Here is a 21,105-nt window from a genome sequence, read left to right as displayed (position 1 = left end):
TGACAGAACATTTCATCTCATTTTATCACCCCCGTTTCTCTTCTCTCCTCGCCCTTTCTCTGCAGTCGTCCCGCACAGCTGAAGGAGCAGGCTCAGTCTGTCGTGTCTCCTGCAAATCTCCCCGAGGACCCTGAATGTCTCACGGTGCCCAAGTACAAGCGAGACCTGGTGCAGAAACTGAAAATCCTGAGACAGGAGCTGTCCCAGCAGCAACCGCAGGCGGGACACTGCCGTATTGAGGTCTCGAGGGAGGAGATCTTTGAGGTAAGACCCTGGACTATTTACCTTGTAACATTGATAATTAATTCTTTTTTGAGCCAGTGCATCCCACCCATTATCCAGGTCCCTCACCGCCCTCCATCAAATAAACCAACGTTACAAAAACATAGTAATAATTAACAACATATACCTACAAATTAGGGGTGTAACGATACGCGTATTCGTATTGAACCGTTCGATACGAGGCTTTCGGTTCGGTACGCTGTACGCATTATGTACCGAATGGTTCGTTGGACTAATTAATTATATTTGAAAAAAAAAAAAAGTTAAATATAATTATATGCGTTCAACAAGGTAGCCCAATAACCCAAACGACGTAACAGGCAACCCCCGAAGAAGAAAAAAATACCAACTTATATGTTTATGTTAGGCTACTCAGTCAGGCGCTCGCTCACTCAGTACGCCCTGAGTGAGCGAGCAGTTCATGCACGGTACGCGGTGGCCAATGCGTTTAACAGACCAGAAATAGAAGATCCTCCAATAACCAACAGGTCTGGTGTTTGGGTGCACTTTGGATTCCCTGTAATGGTGATGGCAAGAGAGTGGTGGATAAAAAAACAACGGTATGTCGCATCTGCTACATGACAATAGGGTACACCAGCGGGAATAAAAAAAAAAAAAGTGGGAATACTTGAAACATGTCAACTCATTTACGCCGACATCACCTTAGTGTGTCAGTATCTGGGCAAAGACGAAAAAGAGGAGAAACATACAAGCAACAAACTATCCCCGCAGCATTAAACAGACATTTCCAACTGACTCAAACAGGGCAAAAGACATCACCGCGGTGATTGGTAGGCTACGTTTGCGTTACATTTACATTAGAGCCGCGGATATGAGACCTTACTATTTACCATTCATTCTATCATCACCATTATAGCTTACAGGGAATCCAAAGTGCACCCAAACACCAGACCTGTTGGTTATTGGAGGATCTTCTATTTCTGGTCTGTTAAATGCATTAGACATTTTGCAACGAGCCTTCAGCCTTCAGTGCAAAATTAATCTACAGCTGTTTTAGCTAATTAAGCTCAAATCAGATGCCATCTTCAGTATTTTTGTCTATTCTTCTCTTTTCCTGTCAAAAAAAATCTCAACATTATTAAAAAGTACATTTACTCAATTGATGAAATGACAGTATCTTTCCTGGAGTAATCCAAGGAAAAGGGTATCTTTTACCTAATGTATTAACTTTATTTTTTAATCTCAAAATTTATTTAGATTCATCTCTTTTCTTTGTTTCTGAAGTAAATGTAAAATGTTAAGATAAAGTGTAAAATGAGACTGAAATACTAAATGGTTTTAGCAATCTAATTAGCGCCAACTAGTGGCCGATTTCTCTCAAAATTCTTACAGACCTTTAGGACCATGAGTCGATCAAGCCCACCAAGTTTCGTTCCGATTGACCTCCGATAACCTTGTTACGTTGTATAATCTTAAATCATAATTTATGTGGCACAAGTGTCAATCCCATCTAATGCTCTTTTTTTTTTACCATCTCATTCTTGCCTTTTCTCAACACATTTATTTTCTGTCCTGCATGTATATCCAATAAAGATTCAAAAGGCCAAAATAAATAAAATTCTAATTTCTTTATTTCGTTGGGCTGTTTTTGCTGTCTTGTTTTTTTTTTTGTAATAGCCCTGCAACCTCCCAAGCAATCACACAGCAGCAGAGAATCCACACTGATGTTGACTCAGTTGTCAGCTCTGAGAAGTGCTGTCTGCATGGAGGCTCTGTCGTTGTTTGAGGGTGTTATTTGCCCTGGTAACACCTGAACGAGCCTTTAAAAGTGCTGAACAAGCCCAAAGGCCTGGTTAACCTTCACTGTAAAGGCTTTTGAGCTCTGCTGGATATTACCCACGAATCCGTTTACGTGTGGAAAAAGCCATAATGCTTCAAGCATGTTAAACTTCATTAGCATGCTGAGTTCAGCTAATTTGTGTGACGTGTACTGCACATGTTTCTGAGCCCCATCTCGAGCCTGTTGGAAAAACGTTTACGCCCCCCTCTCTCTTCGCTCAGCTTGAAGTGATTTTTGGTCTGGTCATCTGTTTTAAGTGTTTATGGGTGTTGAGCTGGATGTGCACAGACATTTCTGGATGCTGCATTCCAACATGCTGCGCTCTCTCCCCACGGACGAATCTGAACGTAAACATCGGGTTATGTGAACCCTTCACACGAGTTTGGGTTCTTTCGAGTTTATTGGCAAGGTTATACGATGACAGATCAACTGTAATAAACTGACGCATCTCTGAGTGCTGGTTGCAGCATAAGAGGCTGCTAAGTTACAGCTTCAGTAATGCAGATTTGTGTACACATTAAGCGCAGTTGAAGTTTATCTTGTGAAATCAAATCAAATGAAACCTGCGCTCAAAAGATTTACAGGAGACACAATTACAAACAGATGGGGAAAATCGCAAATGAACTGGATTACATCAGTTTTGTGTTTCCTATTTAATTTATTATCATTAATTTTATTTCTCCGTGATTAGTTGTAAATAACATTCTTTAATACTGTTGGTATTTTTAATAATTCATTTTTTTTGTCTTCTGCATATACCAGGCTTACTATAGTTAACCCAAACTAAAACCATAAAATAATAATAATAACTTTGACTGAAATAAGACACTTCAACTTATTTTATTTCAGGTAGTTGCCAAGGAAACATTTTCATTTAGGTTAACTTTATGTACTAACATAATTAAAACTGAAATCAAATTGAACAAAACGTATATAGGCATTATAATATTAAAATAAATGAATAAATTAAACTAATAAAAATGATAAGAACACAACAAAATTACTAAAACTTAAAAACTAAAATATGAAAGAAAAAAAATATATAGCTATATATATATATATATATATATATATATATATATATATATATATATATATATATATATATATATATATATATATAGCAATAAAATGGACTTGTACTCAATGAAAGTTGTTTGTCGCACTTGACAGTTATATGAAGCTAAATCTGAAACTAGTTTGTCAGATCAGTTACTATGCCTTCAGTGTGAACTTACCATCTTAATTTACAGGTGCTGGTCATATAATTAGAATATCATCAAAAAGTGAAACTTGTATATTATATTCATTCATTACACACAGACTGATATATTTCAAATGTTTATATCTTTTAATGCTGATGATTATTACGGACAACTACGGAAAATCCCAAAATTCAGTATCTCCGAAAATTGGAATATTACTTAAGACCAATACAAAGAAAGGATTTATAGAAATCTTGGCCAACTAAAAAGTATAAAAATGAAAAGTATGAGCATGTACAGCACTCAATACTTAGTTAGAGCTCCTTTGCCTGAATTACTGCAGCAATGCGGCATGGCATGGAGTCGATCAGTCTGTGGCACTGCTCAGGTGTTATGAGAGCCCAGGATGCTCTGATAGTGGCCTTCAGCTCTTCTGCATTCTTGGGTCTGGCATATCGCATCTTCCTCTTCACAATACCCCATAGATTTTATATGGGGTTACGGTCAGGCGAGTTTGCTGCCCAATTAAGAACAGGGATACCATGGTCCTTAAACCAGGTACTGGTAGCTTTGGCACTGTGTGCAGGGGCCAAGTCCTGTTTGAAAAATTAAATCAGCATCTCCATAAAGTTGGTCAGCAGCAGGAAGCATGAAGTGCTCTTAAACCTCCTGGTATACAGCTGCGTTGACCTTTACCTCAGAAAACACAGTGGACCAACACCAGCAAATGACATTTCACCCCAAACCATCACTGACTGTGGAAACATTACACTGGACCTCAAGCAACATGGATTGTGTGCCTCTTCTCTCTTCCTCCAGACTCAGGAACCCTGATATCCAAAGGAAATGCTAAATTTACTTTCATTAGAGAACATAACTTTGGGCCACTCAGCAGCAGTCCAGTCCTTTTTGAAGCGAGACGCTTCTGACGCTGTCTGTTGTTAAAGAGTGGCTTGACACAAGGCATGTCTTGCATACGTCTGTGTGTAGTGGTTCTTGAAGCACTGACTCCAGCTGCAGTCCACTCTTTGTGAATATCCCCCACATTTTTGAATGGGTTTTGTTTCACAATTCTCTCCAGGGTGCGGTTATCTCTATTGCTTGTACACTTTTTTTTCTACTACATCTTTTCCTTCCCTTCACCTCTCTATTAATGTGCTTGGACACAGAGCTCTGTGAACAGCCAGCCTCTTTTGCAATGACCTTTTGTGTATTGCCCTCCTTGTGCAAGGTGTCAATGTTCGTCTTTTGGATAACTGTCAAGTCAGCAGTCTTTCCCATGATTGTGTAGCCTACAGAACTAGACTGAGAGATCATTTAAAGGCCTTTGCAGGTGTTCGGAGTTAATGAGCTGATTAGAGTTTGGCACCAGGTGTCTTCAATATTGAACCTTTTCACAATATTCTAATTTTCGGAGATACTGAATTTTGGATTTTCCTTAGTTGTCAGTTATAATCATCAACATTAAAAGAAATAAACATTTGAAATATATCAGTCTGTGTGTAATGAATGAATATAATATACAAGTTTCACTTTTTGAATGGATTTAGTGAAATAAAATCAACTTTTTGATGATATTCTAATTAAATGACCAGCACCTGTAAATATGACCGTTTGGAGGATGACTTGCATTCTTACAAACGTCTGTAGAACATATGACCTTTCTGTGACCTTTCTTACATTTTAACACCATCTCCACTGTTTATTTAGGAATCATATCGGCAGGTGATGAAGATGAGGCCGAAGGACCTGTGGAAGAGGTTGATGGTCAAGTTCAGAGGAGAGGAGGGTCTCGACTATGGTGGAGTCGCGAGGTACGAGTTTGACACCCAGACACAAAAGCTTGATGCTGAGCATGAAATCAAAATTGGCTCCATGTTCTTTCTTAACACATTTGTTGGGAATGATCCATCTGTGAACATCATTCAAAAGAAAAACATCTCTTTGTAATTTGGATGAAAAATGTACATTTCAATAATGTGTAACTATCCACTGAAGAACCATCTGTTATCATTTTCCACAATGCTATCAATTCCCAATGGATCAAATCAACTTCTGGAATACATTTTTGGATGATATCCTATTTCGCTAATAAATGTATCACAACAAGGAAGTAAAATGGGTTATGAATGCAGCTTCCTGCTGTCTTTTAATGCTTGTGTGTCCATCTAGTGGTAGAATTAGAGTATAATAATGTCACAGTAAGCCGTGATAGACTTAGTGCCTGTCAATAATTTGTGCCATTACGTGTGTTTGTGTCATAGGGAGTGGTTATACTTGCTGTCACATGAGATGTTAAATCCATACTATGGACTGTTCCAGTATTCACGAGATGACATCTACACGCTGCAGATCAACCCGGACTCTGCCGTTAATCCTGTAAGTGGCTTCCTCGTGAGCTTCCCATTTACTCAGACAACTCAGCACTCAACTATTTGTTTTATTTGTTTGTTTCTTAGGAGCATTTGTCTTATTTCCACTTCGTGGGGAGGATTATGGGAATGGCTGTTTTCCATGGTCACTACATAGACGGAGGCTTCACTCTGCCCTTCTACAAGCAGCTGCTGGGGAAACCCATCACTCTGGACGACATGGAGTCAGTGGATCCAGATCTCCACAACAGCCTCGTCTGGATCCTGTCAGTGTGCTTTATACGTCCATCTATAGCGCTGTATAATGTACACTCAGAAATGAACTGTAATACAATTATTACTCTGCCTCCGTATTTTCAGAAAAAGAGGGTCTGGTATGATGCATGATAATATGTATATGCTGTATAATAATAATAATAATTCAATATATATTAGAGCTGTCAATCAATCAATAAATAATAATAATAATTACACTTTTTTTTGAAAATTAATCATGACTAATCCCACCTAAAATTAAAGTTTGTAAATATACTTTTATAATGCAATAATTTCACATTAAATTTTCAAATGAATGTAAAAACCAACATAAAGACAATATATTTTTTGATATTTGTTTAGTGATTAAAAAAAAAAAAATTATAACTGAAGGCGATACCAAGTCTCTAGGAAATAGTTTTTTCTACTAATATTTGACCATTTATATTTAACCATTTTAACTGACGCAGCTTTTTTGGTAACTTCATGACTTAACTGATGACATAACTATGACATTGCATGCTCGCAGTTTCATTTGTGCATTAATATGATATAGCACTTTAATATAATACAGCGCATGCTGCCATATTTGAAGAGCATGTGAAACGAGCACAGTATAACAGCTATATTGATTTTTACTGACATATGATAACATCTCATCTGAATGCAGTGAAGCTTCCTCATCACTTGTACCTTTTCTGTGCTTGTTTGACTAGCACCTGGTACTGAGGTGAAGTTTGAGTGTGTTTCTGAATGTCTCCTATTTGATGTGGTCATAAAGACCTTCTGTGTCTAAATAAGCGCAATTCTTGTCAAGAAAATAAGAGACAGAAGCAGCAGTAAGGTACTATATGCTTAGTGTGTTCATGTTGAAATGCAAAACAGATTTTCTGCTTTCAAGGTGGGATTAAAGTAGATCCAGAGAGTTTATGCTATTAAATCCTGCAATTAATGTGATCGTGCAATTAATATAAAAATTATTTAACTTAATTTAAAAAAAAATTAAAATAGAATATATATTAAAATAATGCATGCATAATAAATCGTAGAATTATTCTTTTATTCTTTAATGTCTGTGTTTAGAGATAATGACATCACTGGGGTGTTGGACCACACGTTCTGCGTCGAACACAATGCATACGGAGAGATCATTCAGCACGAGCTCAAACCCAATGGCAAGAGCATCCCTGTCACCCAGGACACCAAGAAGGAGTATGTGAGGTGAGTGTGGACTTCAGCTGCTTTGACCGCTGAACACCTTCCTCCTCCCTGTCTAACGTGTCTCTGCAGATATCATAAGGGCTGTTCAGACTTCAGGCAAATCTCAAATTCTACTCAGATCAGACCTTTTCAGGCAGACTGTATGCACAATTAATTGCAAGTGATCAAATCAGATTTGTGTGTCCAGACATGACCAACCTATCTGCATGGGTTGCTTTGGTAATGGCATAGAAGTACCCACATATGTGACGAGGCATTCAATACAGATGCAGGATAAGGTGCATCATCTCGCTCTAGTAGACTAGTACATATTGTGATGTTCTGTTTTGTAGTCAGCGCTGGCTTCAGCTTCGTTTAAATACAGTATTAATACTTTTGAACTTTCTGTCCCTGGTTTTGATCTTATCATTGTGTGTTGTGTCATGTTAAGAGTGATGCAAAAGACTATTTGAAATCTGATCTGAGCAGCCAGAATGCCCAGACTGAGACACATCTGTAAAAATCTGATTTGAATCAAGTTTCAAAAAACTTTTAAATGTGGTTTGAAGCAGATTTGGTAAAAAATCTTTTTCTTTTTTTGGGGCTGTTCAGGCTTTCAAAAACCCATCTGGATAAAATCTGGATGTGCAAAAAAAAAATCTTTTTTTCTGGAAGTACAAAAATAGCCTAAGTGTCTTTCTCTGCTTTTGCGCAGACTTTATGTGAACTGGCGGTTCCTGAGGGGCATCGAGGCTCAGTTCCTGGCCCTGCAGAAAGGCTTTAATGAGGTCATCCCACAACACCTACTCAAAGCATTTGATGAGAAAGAGCTGGAGGTATGAAAACTTACTTTAGAAAATAAATATGCCCATTTGCTAAAATAAATCCACTTCAGGCAATTGACTTGGCTTGATAAATGTGTAATGGAGCATATTTTTGTTGCTATTTTCACTGATGACAATGAGCAGTATCAGAGCATGGTTAGGGATTCAAGTGTGTCTCGTACTTTCAGCTTATTGTGTGTGGACTCGGGAAGATCGACATCAATGACTGGAAGTCAAACACCCGTCTGAAGCACTGCACACCTGACAGTAACATTGTGAAGTGGTTCTGGCGGGCCGTGGAGTCGTATGATGAGGAAAGAAGAGCCAGACTGCTGCAGTTTGTCACCGGCTCCTCCAGAGTCCCACTACAAGGATTCAAAGCCCTGCAAGGTACCTGATATACTTTAGCACAAATTCCTCATTCAGGATCTGGAAAGGAAGCTATGCGTATAATCATCAGAGCTGTGAATAACGCATTACACAGTAATGCATTACTGTATTCTTATTACCTTTCTTGATAACGCAGTAATATAATGTGTTACATTTTACATTTATGTAGATTTATTACAGTTTCTAATGTCAGTAAAATTACATTACTTAAAGGTGCTGTAGGGAACTTTTGTAAAAAAAAATATTTTTTACATATTTGTTAAACCTGTCATTATGTCCTGACAGTAGAATATGAGACAGATAATCTGTGAAAAAATCAAGCTCCTCTGGCTCCTCCCAGTGTCCTATTGCCATTTGCAGAAAGTCATCCGCTCCCGGTAAAAAATAACCAATCAGAGCTGTGGTCCGTAACTTTGTTTGTGTTCAAAATGTAGAAAAATGTATATAATAAGTGAGTACACCATGAAACCATTTTCCAAACCGTGTTTTTAGCTTGTCCTGAATCACTAGGGTGCACCTATAATAAGTGTTTATATTCAGACTATTTTAGATTGCTTCGGGGATACCGCGGCGGAGTAACCCAGTACCTTTGTGATTCTTCATAGACATAAACAGAGAGAAGTAGTTCCGGCTACGATGTTCTTCCACAAGACGCAATCAGTTCTGTTTATTAACCGCTAGAGCGTCAAAAGTTCCCTACCGCAGCTTTAAGAAACAAATGCAGTGTTAAGAAAAAATATGTAAATGCATTTTAAAATCATGTTTTGCGCACCTTTAAATCACTGGAGAATGTGAACTAAAATGCTGACAGGTCGTACAACACTTAAATGCAATTAAATTAAATCATATTTCAACATTTTGCACTTGATTTAACATATTTTAGTCTAGCATTATAGTTTGGGAAACGTCCAACTCACAAAATGCGTAGAAGTTTGTCACAATAACACAAATATAAGTAAGATTAACTGATTTGTCAGAATGATCTCCTCCACTGCTCAAGCCGTGCGTTCCAGTAACGACAGGCTTTGTTTACGGAGGTTATGTGTCGGTTTACAGGCTTGCATGTCTCATGTGGATGATTACCGTATGAATAGGGTACGTTGCTCGTGGGTATGGTCACATTACAGATGTGTAATGTGTAGCTCAGACTGGAAAAACTGGACCTCGCGTTGGTTCCATACGGATTACTCTATCACAGAATATTTTTTTTAGACATGACTGACTTCATTTAAAAATAGACACTTCAAGCTTTAGATATGTCTCTTATCTGTGTATGTAGTATTCGCTGAGTTTTGGTTCATTTAAAGTGTTTCAGATAGAAGTTTGCAGAGACTCAGACAACAGAAAGTGCACCATTTGTTTTCTTTAGTTTACAAAAGCACAATATTTTGTTTATATTGTGAGTACACACAAAAATAAATTCAAATGATGTATTACACTTATCTGTACGATCAAAGATGACTGAACATTTAAAGTTATTTTAGCTGTTAACAGGAAAAATTGCAAGTAATCATTCAAGTTGCTGTTTCGATACTAAAGAAACTTTTCAGGCAATATTATATTACTAAAAGATTTTCTTTGTAGTGTATTTTTTAGGTTTGATAACTTGAAAGTAATCTATTTTTTAAATGCAGTAATCAGTGATGTAATCAAATTGCAGTTAATTAGTAGTAATTTTTAATTTGTAGCCGATTGCTTTTTTTCAATGCTAATCATGCATGCATGTTTGCTCTCAAATGCTTGATGATCCAGGTGCTGCTGGACCTCGTCTCTTCACCATCCATCAGATCGACGCCAGCACCAATAACCTGCCCAAAGCACACACTTGGTGAGCACATCTCTACAGACTTGTGATCAACCAGTATGTGTTTTTTTTTAAGGAGATAGAGCGGTGTAGTTAAAGTTCAATAAAATGAATATATATATATACACACACACACACACATATATATATATATATAACACACACACAATATATATGACTGATAGTGAAGAAATTAATACTATTAAGCAAATTAATTATAAGTGATACTTTGTGTAATTTTTTATGATATATATGTGGGTGGGTGCATTTTTACATGTTTTTATTATTATTATTTTTATATTTCCTTTTAAATAAATTATATAAATATTTAAAATGTACACTGTCCTTTAAAGAGTTTGCAGTTAGAAAGATTTTATGAAATGATTACTTTTATTCACCAAATGTACATTAAATTATTTAAAAGTGACAGCACAGAGACATTTGTAATATTATAAAAGATTTGTTTTAATTGAATGTTGTTCTTTTGAAATTTCTATTCCTTAAATAATTCTGAAAAACTGTCACCGTTTCAGAAACATATTAAGTAGCACAACTGTTTGCCACATTAACAGTAATACAAAATGTTTCTTGAACAAAATAAACACATTAAAATGATTCCTGAATGATCATGTGACACCCAGAGACTGAAGTAATGATGCTGAAATTGCATCAGTGATTTATTCAAATAATAAAACTAATTCACCACTGTTCATTTCTTTTCAATTTGGGCTCAGCTTCAACCGTATCGACATTCCTCCATACGAGATCTACGATAAACTCTACGACAAACTGCTGACGGCCATCGAGGAGACCTGCGGCTTCGCTGTGGAATGATCGTCCACCGTTGGCGCTCGCAGAGGAACCTTTCTCCAGGCGGGACGGACCTGTCAGTCAGCCGGCAGACGCGTGAGCCTCACGAGGAGCTCAGACAGAAAGGCTGAGGCAGGGTGGATTATACAGCAGCACTCCACGCCTGATGCTGCTTTACAGATCTTTCTGCATTATTTGAAAAGAAGAGAAGAAAACAACGGATCTTTTCAGCTGCTAGAAACTCTTGTACTTACTATTTTGGAACCTCCTCTTCCTTTTTTTTTCTTTTTTTTTTTTTTTAAGTCCATAGGTTGATTTTTAGCATTAAGACAACATATTAACAGTATTTCATGTAGCATTTTCACAGACTAGACTTAAGGGGAAAGGGGCACGCAGAACAAGAGCGTTCACGCATAAGCTAACGCAGAAGCACTACTGTCCTTACCGAAGACTAGACGAGAAGAGGAAGCCAATGTCAACAAAAGACTAAGTTTGTCATTTGGGACTTGCAAAGGGTTGGACTTGAGCAAGCCGTGAGATTATTTCCTTTCGATCAGGGAACTGGGCTCCTCTGGCCTCTTCAGGGCTGCCCTACACCAGACGTCATCTTGACTACCTGTGCTCCATAACTCAAGACTGGAGTCATCTGCAGACTGATTTATAAGCTTGTTGAACGTGAACGAATGAATACATGAATTCCTAGGTAGGTAGGTAGTCTAGCTTTATTTTTTTACGGCGTGAGAGGACGAGGTAAAACATAATAAAATTATACAGATATAATATATTGGCATCGTCACAGGAACTGATGGCTGCCGATGTTTCCAGAGCAGAAAATGAAGTTGTGTCCAATGAAAAAAGGCTTTAATGAGGTTGGCATTGGCTTGCTTTGAATGTTCAAATTCCATCTTTTTTTTTTCTTTTTTTTGTAAGAAAATTTGTGAAGAAAAACATTTTAATATGTTGCATTATTGGTGTCAACTTTTTTGGTAAACTGTATTCTTATTTGTCTCGGATGTCAATCAAACCCTTTAAAATATTTAAATATGATGCATATCTATGAGCATGTTAATGAGATGTGAAGTGTCTTCCATGTCATACCTTCTCATTATATTGTTACGGTTTATTTCCTGGGCCTGTTTATTATTATTATTATTATTATTATTATTATTTCATAAAAGAAGAAATGTAACTCTACCCCTCGTGGAAATCAAGGGAGAGTAGTGTCTGTATTACTTGTTAGTTTTGTAATTTATTATTAACCCATTGTAGTACCAATTTACTGAACATTTTGACCATGAAAAATGTAACTGGCCTTCAGTGAGCATTTACAGACACACTGCAAGGAGGATCGCTGTATTAAAGAACAAGAAACAATTCTATCTTTTATAGAAATGCATCAGCTTTAGCAGAAAACAACAAAAGCATGTCTGATGTGCTCTTTGTAAGCCTCTGAAATGCACAGCTTAAAAACCTGTTCCTTCAAGATTATTAAAAGAAACTGCATAAATAAACACATGCGGATATATATATATATATATATATATATATATATATATATATATATATATATATATATATATATATTAGTTAAATGTGTCTGAGATGCTGCCTGTCTATAGCAATCCTTTATGACCATGGACTGTTGTTAAGAGTTTGCATACGCTGAATTTGAGCTATACATCTTTTGTTTTTTTATAAATTTGAGTGTGAAAGGTGAAACAAAAATAAAAAAAGCCTCTGGATGGATAGTTATAGAATATCATTCATATATGTGGAGGACTGACTGTCATTTATCTTTAAATGTATTTAATTTGAAAGAAAAATACACTTTGCACACACACACAAACACACACATTATATAAAGGCTGTATATAATAGGCAAATATATATATATATATATATATATATATATATATATATATACAGAACTCTTAATGGACTAATGATTATATATTTCATTTAAATCTGGCGCACACAAAGATCTCTTCATCTTCTCTTCTTCTAACATGTTTTTATTTGTATATTTAAACAGACCTCCTGTTGACTTTAGGATTTACAGCATGATTTACTAGCAACACTTTTAACTTTCATAGCTGACCAGTGCAATTTGCTAAATGTAAAACACACTATCATTTTTTTGTAAGAGTTTTATTTTTGTGTAATTAGATCTGATTAAACGTGCCTTCCCGATGGGATCACTGCTTCTGTATAACTGTGTCCTAATAATCCATAAAATATATTGTTTTAATGTTTTTCATTGACGCATCAACCAAACAATTTCAGTAATTGAGTTAAAGAGGGGAGGATTTCTATCACTGATTCTGTGTGAATGGGTTACATCCTTGATGCATCATGTATTTACCATATTATTAAATGCAGCAAGAATGATTGCAAACACTAGGCTTTAGTTTCAACAGTGTGCCAAGAGTATCCTTTTGTGATACCAAGGTGGGCTGTTTAACATCATCTTGGCACAAAGGGGGCAGATGTCCCTATTAGAATAAGAAAGAATGTGACCTCTCACTTGAAAAGTAGAGGGAGGTGAAAATATTCCCCTTTTGGTAAGATTTCTAAGTGTTTAACTCAGTTTGACCAAATCTAAAGACAACACGGTAACCTTTGCTATTTACACAAGGTAATGGAACCCAAGATTACTGCCAACAGAGCAAATATAAGTGTACTCCGTTACTTAAATTATAACATCCATGTTTTTCTCTTTAACTTCTGTAACAGCTGTAGAGTTCAATAGAATTAGCATTTTCAAACCAGTGGAGTTTTTCATAGCTTTCTAAAATAAAAATTTTGCGTTTATAAATAAGATAAATGTGTTTATGACTTATAGAGACATTTACAAGGTTTAAAATATTTTGTAAGCTCCAGATCCAATTAATTTTTTTAAGTTTAACTAACGTTACTGTTCACTAAGGGGGAAAAAAGGTGCGATCATACAAATTTTTTTTCGGGGGCATATCATGAATCATGGTATTATGGTCAGTTCAATGTAAAAACAATGAGATAGAAATATGTAAATAATGTATTACAATCTGTTTTATCATAATACCCCCACAATATTTTGTAAGAATTATACAAGCAGCCAGTAATCTCCAAACGCGCATGCTCGGCGACGAGAACGCGCGCGACGCCTGAACGTCAGAAAGACGTCAACGATTTTTCCGGAAGTCCCTTCCTCTTCATATAAAACCCGGCGAGTTCACGCAGTAATCGGCGTTCACGAGCACCATCACTGCGAGTAACTGGGGGGGATAAAAATAACGTCCTATTATTTAAATTTTAATTTATCATTTCAGATTACAATATGCCTGGATATTCAGACAGAGACCGCGGTCGTGACAGAGGGTAAGATGGGTTGATGTTTTTTTTTTCCGATGAAATATTTGTGATCATTTAAAATATTAATCGACGCGATTTTTGTAATTAAGTTACGTGGCCGTTGATCGATTGTTTTCACTGATTAATAAAATGATTTCACCATCATTTTTGTTGCTCGGGTAAATTCCATCTGGGCGTATTAGGCGGACGAGTCGGTTACGGATCCGTTTACACGACAGAAATCGTGCGGAGGAAAGAACTTCTGGTGTTTTAACGTGTTAAAGACATCGTAAATGTCGAAAAAGGCACGTTTGGTTGAAATTCAACACAAATCTAGTGGATTTATCCCGTTTAAAGGCCTCGTGAGCCATGTGACCGTGCTGTTGTAAAATGCCGGCCGGTTTTTTTCCTCTTTGTCTCTGCCGGTAGAAGATAAAATGGCAGCGACGTTCAAACGTGGCGCAGACAAGAACTCACGATGTGAAGCGAAACCTGAGCTTTTTACATCTATTATTCAGGCCTTCTGAGTCTTCCTTAACCGACCTTTTGTTGTTTTGTTCGAGGATAGATTCAAAAGTAGGTGTGTGTGTGTCTATGTAGGTGTATTACCACGGTACATCAATGATATAACGTTATGCGACATAAAATGACAGTGTCATGATAATGCCATGTCATGCATTGCTATCTACACGTGTTGCTATCAGTTTTTTGGTTTGTAAGTGTACTACACAATAAAAGTTGTGTATTTATATATATATATATATATATATATATATATATATATATATATATATATATATATATATATATAAATAAAAATAATAATGTATAAATAAAAATAATAATGTATGTTGCTATCAAAACACTAAAATGCCAGTACCATAGTTCAAGTGCCATTTTAGTGCCATGGCACTGCTCATAGATAATCTATGGTACTTTTGATTTGTATACACAGATGGGCTGGACAATTAATTTGTCACTGAGTCTCAACTGTTCTAAAATGTCCCATTTTTCTCGTAGTAGTTACAATAGTGGCCCCCCGCGCTTTGGAGGCAGCAGAGGTGGACCTCCTCCGGGCAAGAAGTTTGGGAATCCTGGAGAACGTCTGCGGAAGAAGCACTGGAACCTGGATGAGCTCCAGAAGTTTGAGAAGAACTTCTACCAGGAGCATCCTGAAGTTTCTCGGAGGTCAATTGTAAGTGAACTCTCACTGCAGTTCTGTGTGTATGAGGTGTTTTTTGTTTTCATTTGCTTGTCTTTTAGAGTTTAAGATGTGATATGTCTTTATTGCAGCAAGATGTTGAACACTACAGAAGAACCAAGGAGATCACCGTGAAGGGTCGAGACTGTCCCAAACCCATTGTAAAATTCCATGAAGCAAACTTTCCAAGTAAGTAAATGTTTTAAAATCTTAAGTATTGGGTCTTGCAAGGTTAAACTAACCATTTGTTCCTTTTTGTAGACTATGTGATGGATGTGATTGGTAAACAGAACTGGACTGATCCGACTCCTATCCAGGCTCAGGGGTGGCCAGTTGCACTGAGTGGAAAAGATATGGTTGGCATTGCACAGACCGGCTCTGGAAAAACACTCTCGGTATGATGCTTTTATACTATACGGACACAAGTTACCTGGTTTTGACTCCTTTAAACTGGTTCTAATGAATCCCTTCTTTCTACAGTATCTGCTTCCCGCTATTGTTCACATAAACCACCAACCATTCCTGGAGCGAGGTGAAGGTCCCATTGTAAGTTCAACGACCTGTCTAGTATAGGTTTCAATCTGTCTTAAAGTTGGTGTTTTAATCGGATGTTTTGGTCCCTTTAGTGCTTGGTGTTGGCACCCACCCGTGAATTGGCGCAGCAGGTCCAGCAGGTGGCGGCAGAGTACGGCAAAGCTTCTCGTCTCAAGTCCACCTGCATATACGGAGGCGCTCCCAAAGGACCACAGATCCGGGACCTGGAAAGGGGTACGAGTTGGAACAGAGCTTGAATCTCTTTGGAGTGCTTTTTTTAAGTGGGTGGTAAATGTCTAACTCTTTTCCATTTGCTGTTGTCAGGTGTCGAGATTTGTATCGCCACACCCGGAAGACTTATTGATTTCCTTGAAGTTGGAAAGACAAATCTGCGCAGATGCACGTATCTTGTGCTCGACGAAGCTGACCGGATGCTTGACATGGGATTTGAACCTCAGATTCGAAAAATCTTGGACCAAATTAGAGTATGCAGTGTTTTAGGTGACTTGAGCTACTTGTATCGGCTGTTTATTTCAAAAGATGGTAACTCTTGAATCATTTTCTCCTGTAGCCGGACCGACAGACTCTTATGTGGAGTGCTACGTGGCCCAAAGAGGTGAGGCAGCTGGCTGAGGACTTCCTGAAGGACTATGTACAGATCAACGTCGGTGCTCTGCAGCTCAGCGCCAACCACAACATCCTACAGATTGTCGACGTTTGCAATGATGGCGAAAAAGAAGACAAGTGAGTCCTGGGAACATTCAAAGTTGGGTTTTTAATTGTTGTGAGGGAACGCATGACGACAAACCTGTTCTCTCTCAGACTGATGCGTCTGCTGGAGGAAATCATGAGCGAGAAGGAGAACAAGACCATTATTTTTGTGGAGACCAAGAGAAGGTGTGACGATCTCACCAGGAGCATGCGTAGGGATGGGTAAGACGACCTACTTTGCTTCACTGTTTCATGATTGCTTTGTTTGGGTCTGAAATGGAGGAGTTTCACTTTTTTTCTGTTGCAGATGGCCAGCAATGGGCATCCATGGAGACAAGAGTCAGCAGGAAAGAGACTGGGTGCTCAATGGTATGTGTTCGCCATGAAGGTCTCGGATCATCAATGCATTTTTGGTTAATTAACATGATTTGATCCCCTTTTTTCTCTTCCTCAGAGTTCAAATATGGCAAAGCGCCCATCCTCATTGCCACAGATGTTGCCTCCAGAGGACTAGGTTTGTTATTGAGATTTAATATGTCCTTATCACTTCATATTGTGTATACTATACAGTTCTGCCGTTTCCTTTTAACTGCTGTGCCTTTCTGAGCCCCTCTCACCTGAAGGTGGAGTCTTGGAGGCAGGACCTTGGCATGACGCGTCCAGGTTCACCAGGAGGGGGTAAGGAGCTCCTCTGTGGAGTTCTACTTGTCTGCCAGCCAATCAAATTGCATTCAGAGGTGTTCGGAGCTCCGTGATTGGGATGTAATCCAAGGGGCGGCATACCACGGAGGAGTGCTTTGCCGTTGAGTGGTTGCACTTGCGTCCTGCTCTCATCTGCTCTCGCGCAACAGCTTGAACTGTTGAACTTTTTAAGTTTAAGGACTGGGAGTTTTCTCTAGAGGAAGTGCGTTTGAAATTTTAGCTGTTTTCCTTCGAGAGCAGTTGCTTTAACCTACATGCCTCCGCACTGAATGCGATTACCCGGCTGGTCGATGCGTGCCCTCCTTTTGCTGGCTTCAGTCATGTCGAGTCCTGCCAAAGAGAATCATATTTTCTTTCAAGTGAGCACCGGTTGGTTGGAAAGCTTGCGTCAGTCTTAAAATTTAAGCCCTTAATCGGTCTCGTTTTTTAAAGCGAGTTGAGTCTTGGCAAGATGCAGCAGTTTGTCCTGTCGCTTTTAATAGAGGACATTTTGTTAATTGTCATTTGGATCCTTAAGGTCCTGATTTTAACCATCCTTTCCTCAGCATGGTAAGTCGATGACCTATCATTGGTTGTTTCCCTTGCTAACACCTCCTGTCCTCGCTGCTATGGCGGTGTGCACCCGCACTCCTCTATTCCTGCCATGGCGCGTCCGTTTTCTCTTAACAGATGTGGAGGACATCAAATTTGTCATTAACTATGACTACCCCAACAATTCTGAGGACTACATTCACCGCATTGGCCGTACGGCTCGCAGTCAGAAAACCGGCACAGCCTACACTTTCTTTACACCCAACAACATGAAACAGGCTCACGACCTCGTCTCGGTCCTCCGCGAGGCCAACCAAGCCATAAACCCCAAGCTCATCCAAATGGCCGAAGACAGAGGAGGTAAATCCAATTGGTGAGATACAAGAACTGTGGTTTACCCTCAGCCCGTTTTGTCCTGCATTATCTCTTTAAAAGGGTACGGTTCTTTTACATAGCTCTGATCGGTTTACGAATCCAAGTTTAACTCCGGTTTCTCTTCCAGGTCGTTCCAGGGGAGGTCGAGGTGGAGGGTATAGGGATGACCGCCGCGATCGCCACTCTGGCGGCAGGCGGGACTTCAACAGCTACGGCCAGGATAACCGTAACAGTGACTCTTACGGGCAAAAGAAGGTATTTGGAAATAAAACTCAAAACGGATCTAGCGGTTACAACAGCAGTAACAGCTTTAACGCGGGTTACAGCAATAACGGACAGGGTAACTTCGGCAGTCAGTCTGGTGGGTACGGAAACCAAGGCTATCAGAGCCAGCAGTTTGCACCAAACCCAGCTCCTGTTCAGAACAGCATGAACCACCCTCCACCGTTCCCCTTCAACCCCCAGCAGATGCCACAGACCATGCCGTTCCCCATGGCTCCTCCCACATTCCCTCAGTAAAGTTTCATTTGCTAATCTAAATCTTTAACTGTTCCGTACATGTAACTTTATTTCTTCAGAGCAGGTTGTAAAATGTACATGCCGTCACAAGAGTCAGAGTCTGCTGTGCAGGATTTTTTTTTTTTCTTCCCTTTTTTTGTTTTTGTTTTGTTAGATGTATCTTGTTTTTTAGTAACTTAAAGTTATTTTGTACTGTAGAGCTAATGAAGGATCTACACTTGTAAAAAATGTCAAGGGCCATTCATGGCCATTGCATGGTCCTCAAATAAACTCTTAAAAGTAACTTTTTTTTTTTTTGGTGTCTTAATTTGTGAGTAGTAGAAGTTGCGGCTAGGACATCTTAATATTAATGCATCTTGCAGCTTTCTTTTACGGTGTAGTATTGAGTCATTTTGTTGCAGGAGAGCAAAGACCACTGTGTTTTGGTAATTATAACCATTCAGAATGCAAAGGAACTGATTTTGATTATTGCAAATGAAACCTTAAAAATAAAAAAACCTTCTTTTTTTTTTTCACTTTATAGTTATGGCACAAATCTTAAGTGGCTATTCAGGCTTATTGCTCAGTTCTATGTTTTGTACTTTATACTTGTATCATCAATTGATTGTATTACAGATGTATTAATTTCTCCGACTACTGGGATATTAAAAAATGACTTGCAAAAAGGTTTTAACTCCTTTACCTTCAGTTTAATGATTATTAATGACATTTCATGAGGGCTAAAATCTATATTTTTAAACTTTTTGAATCTTCCTGTTAGATTGATCCAAGACTTGTATCAATGTGTTCTTTTTAACATTGATCACACCAATGATAGGGATAAACTATTTTAAATGTAGTAGCAGTAATTCTTAACTGTTTTCCACAATATTAAGCAGCACAATTTCCCACATTTAAGGTTTCCTGAGCGTCCGATCAGCATATTAGAATGATTTCTGAAAGATCTTGTGACAAGACGGGAGTGATGATGCTGAAAATACAGCTTTATCATCACAGGAATAAACTACATCTTAAGATCCATTCAAATACTAAAGTTATTTTAATTGCATTGTTAAATAATTGCAGTCTTGGTGAATGGAAAAGGCTGAAAAAAAAAACAAACTAATCTTACAGACACCAAAAGGTAAGTGTTGTACTAAGATGAAGGGGGCTAGGGATTTTTTCAGGCGCCTGGCAAATTCAATTTGAAATCGTATTAATTTTGTATTACTTTTAAAATGTTAATTATTACAACACTTCTCAGGCTATATTTTCCATTTGATGTGACCATTAAGATTTTAGTTATCAGATTTAACACAACAAATTGAACAATTTATTACAAGTAAGATTTGAGGAAAAAAAATCACACCTTGATATAGAATAAAAAAATAAAATAAAAGTCGGCTATATGGCCAGACATAAAAGAAAAAGGTTCTTTAGATTATTACAATTTATTCACACACAAAAAAAAGAAAGCTTCTAAAGTAATATTGTTTTAGTGTCATTCCGGTAGCGTTAATAGTTTTTGTCTATTTTGAATTATTTTTATATTTCCTGCCGTCGTTTTCATTTTAGTTAGTTTTATCCATTTTTTTGTTTTTATTAGATTTGTTTTAAAATTTCTACATGTTTTATTACATTCTATTTCACTTTTTGTTTTAGTTATTTTACAGCGTAAATGAAAATGGGTAGTGTTTCCTTGTCAACTGGCTGAAATAAAACACTTTTTTTCTTTCTTCAATTTGGTTACTCTGAATTTAGTCTGAATCACTTAATGCACAGGTTTATTTTTGACATCGGCTTGTCAGTTAGTTAGTTTCCTACAACACTACAGTTTCACCAACAATTTAGGTCAATTACATCCGGAACAATTTAGAGCATTAACTCGTGTCATTTTTCACACTCATGTTTGTCATAACTGAAACTATATATGGTGTAGTAGAGTATGTTCCTCTTAGACAAACAACACTTATCATTGTGAATGGATTATGTGGAGACCTGATAGCACAGCAGGTTTTGACAGTTGACTGGACATGACTGAGCTGGCTTATCGAAAACCACCGTACAGCATTCCATCACATCGCCTTTTACTGAGAAAACATTATCTCAGCTATACCAAGAGACCAGGATAAAGTTACAGGTTGAAGAAGTGTAGAAGACGGCAACAAGAGTAGCACTGATGTGTGATGGGTGGACATCAAGAACAACTCATTCAGGCCCGGGGCCCACCCAGTCACACTACATAACAAAATTATATATTTTTGTTTTCTTACTGTGTGC

At 37.8% G+C, this 21,105-nt stretch overlaps 2 protein-coding genes across 4 annotated transcripts in view; both read left to right on the top strand.

The window, feature by feature from the left end:
• The window catches only part of LOC113047713 (E3 ubiquitin-protein ligase SMURF2), a 55,098-nt gene extending 42,407 nt beyond the window's left edge, over window positions 1–12,691 (top strand). For both annotated transcript variants that reach the window (XM_026209017.1, XM_026209015.1), the window contains exons 12-20: window positions 66–264; window positions 4,999–5,102; window positions 5,553–5,667; window positions 5,748–5,926; window positions 6,999–7,136; window positions 7,831–7,951; window positions 8,128–8,329; window positions 10,082–10,157; window positions 10,868–12,691. In XM_026209017.1, the coding sequence (XP_026064802.1) occupies window positions 66–264; window positions 4,999–5,102; window positions 5,553–5,667; window positions 5,748–5,926; window positions 6,999–7,136; window positions 7,831–7,951; window positions 8,128–8,329; window positions 10,082–10,157; window positions 10,868–10,967 (1,234 nt within the window). In that variant the 3' untranslated portion in view covers window positions 10,968–12,691. The remainder of the gene's footprint in view (window positions 1–65; window positions 265–4,998; window positions 5,103–5,552; window positions 5,668–5,747; window positions 5,927–6,998; window positions 7,137–7,830; window positions 7,952–8,127; window positions 8,330–10,081; window positions 10,158–10,867) is intronic.
• A 1,449-nt stretch (window positions 12,692–14,140) lies between these two features.
• Window positions 14,141–19,511, top strand: LOC113047737 (probable ATP-dependent RNA helicase DDX5). Of its 2 annotated transcripts, none has more exons than XM_026209028.1 (13): window positions 14,141–14,300; window positions 15,294–15,468; window positions 15,567–15,663; window positions 15,736–15,869; window positions 15,955–16,020; window positions 16,101–16,242; window positions 16,333–16,493; window positions 16,580–16,752; window positions 16,831–16,941; window positions 17,027–17,088; window positions 17,174–17,233; window positions 18,091–18,325; window positions 18,455–18,858. In XM_026209028.1, exons 1-13 carry the CDS (start codon window positions 14,260–14,262, stop codon window positions 18,486–18,488), a joined length of 1,491 nt encoding a protein of 496 aa, XP_026064813.1. In that variant the 5' UTR covers window positions 14,141–14,259; the 3' UTR covers window positions 18,489–18,858. The 2 variants fall into 2 exon arrangements, with proteins under 2 accessions (XP_026064813.1, XP_026064808.1); XM_026209023.1 differs by having other exon boundaries at window positions 14,143–14,300; window positions 18,091–18,312; window positions 18,455–19,511.
• Window positions 19,512–21,105: the final 1,594 nt, after the last annotated feature.

Source organism: Carassius auratus, chromosome 3 (genome assembly GCF_003368295.1).
Source record: "Carassius auratus strain Wakin chromosome 3, ASM336829v1, whole genome shotgun sequence".
Classification (NCBI taxonomy): Eukaryota; Metazoa; Chordata; class Actinopteri; order Cypriniformes; family Cyprinidae; genus Carassius; species Carassius auratus.
The sequence above is the reverse complement of the archived record's forward strand: the minus strand, read 5'-3'. Positions and strand labels throughout refer to the sequence as shown.

Bases quoted from the DNA above. Each gene is read 5' to 3' on its own strand.
- LOC113047737 (XM_026209023.1), top strand. From the start codon at position 14,260: ATGCCTGGATATTCAGACAGAGACCGCGGTCGTGACAGAGG. The intron at 15,469-15,566 runs GTAAGTGAACTC...TCTTTATTGCAG, and splicing joins AAGTTTCTCGGAGGTCAATT to CAAGATGTTGAACACTACAG. The intron at 16,753-16,830 runs GTGAGTCCTGGG...GTTCTCTCTCAG, and splicing joins GATGGCGAAAAAGAAGACAA to ACTGATGCGTCTGCTGGAGG.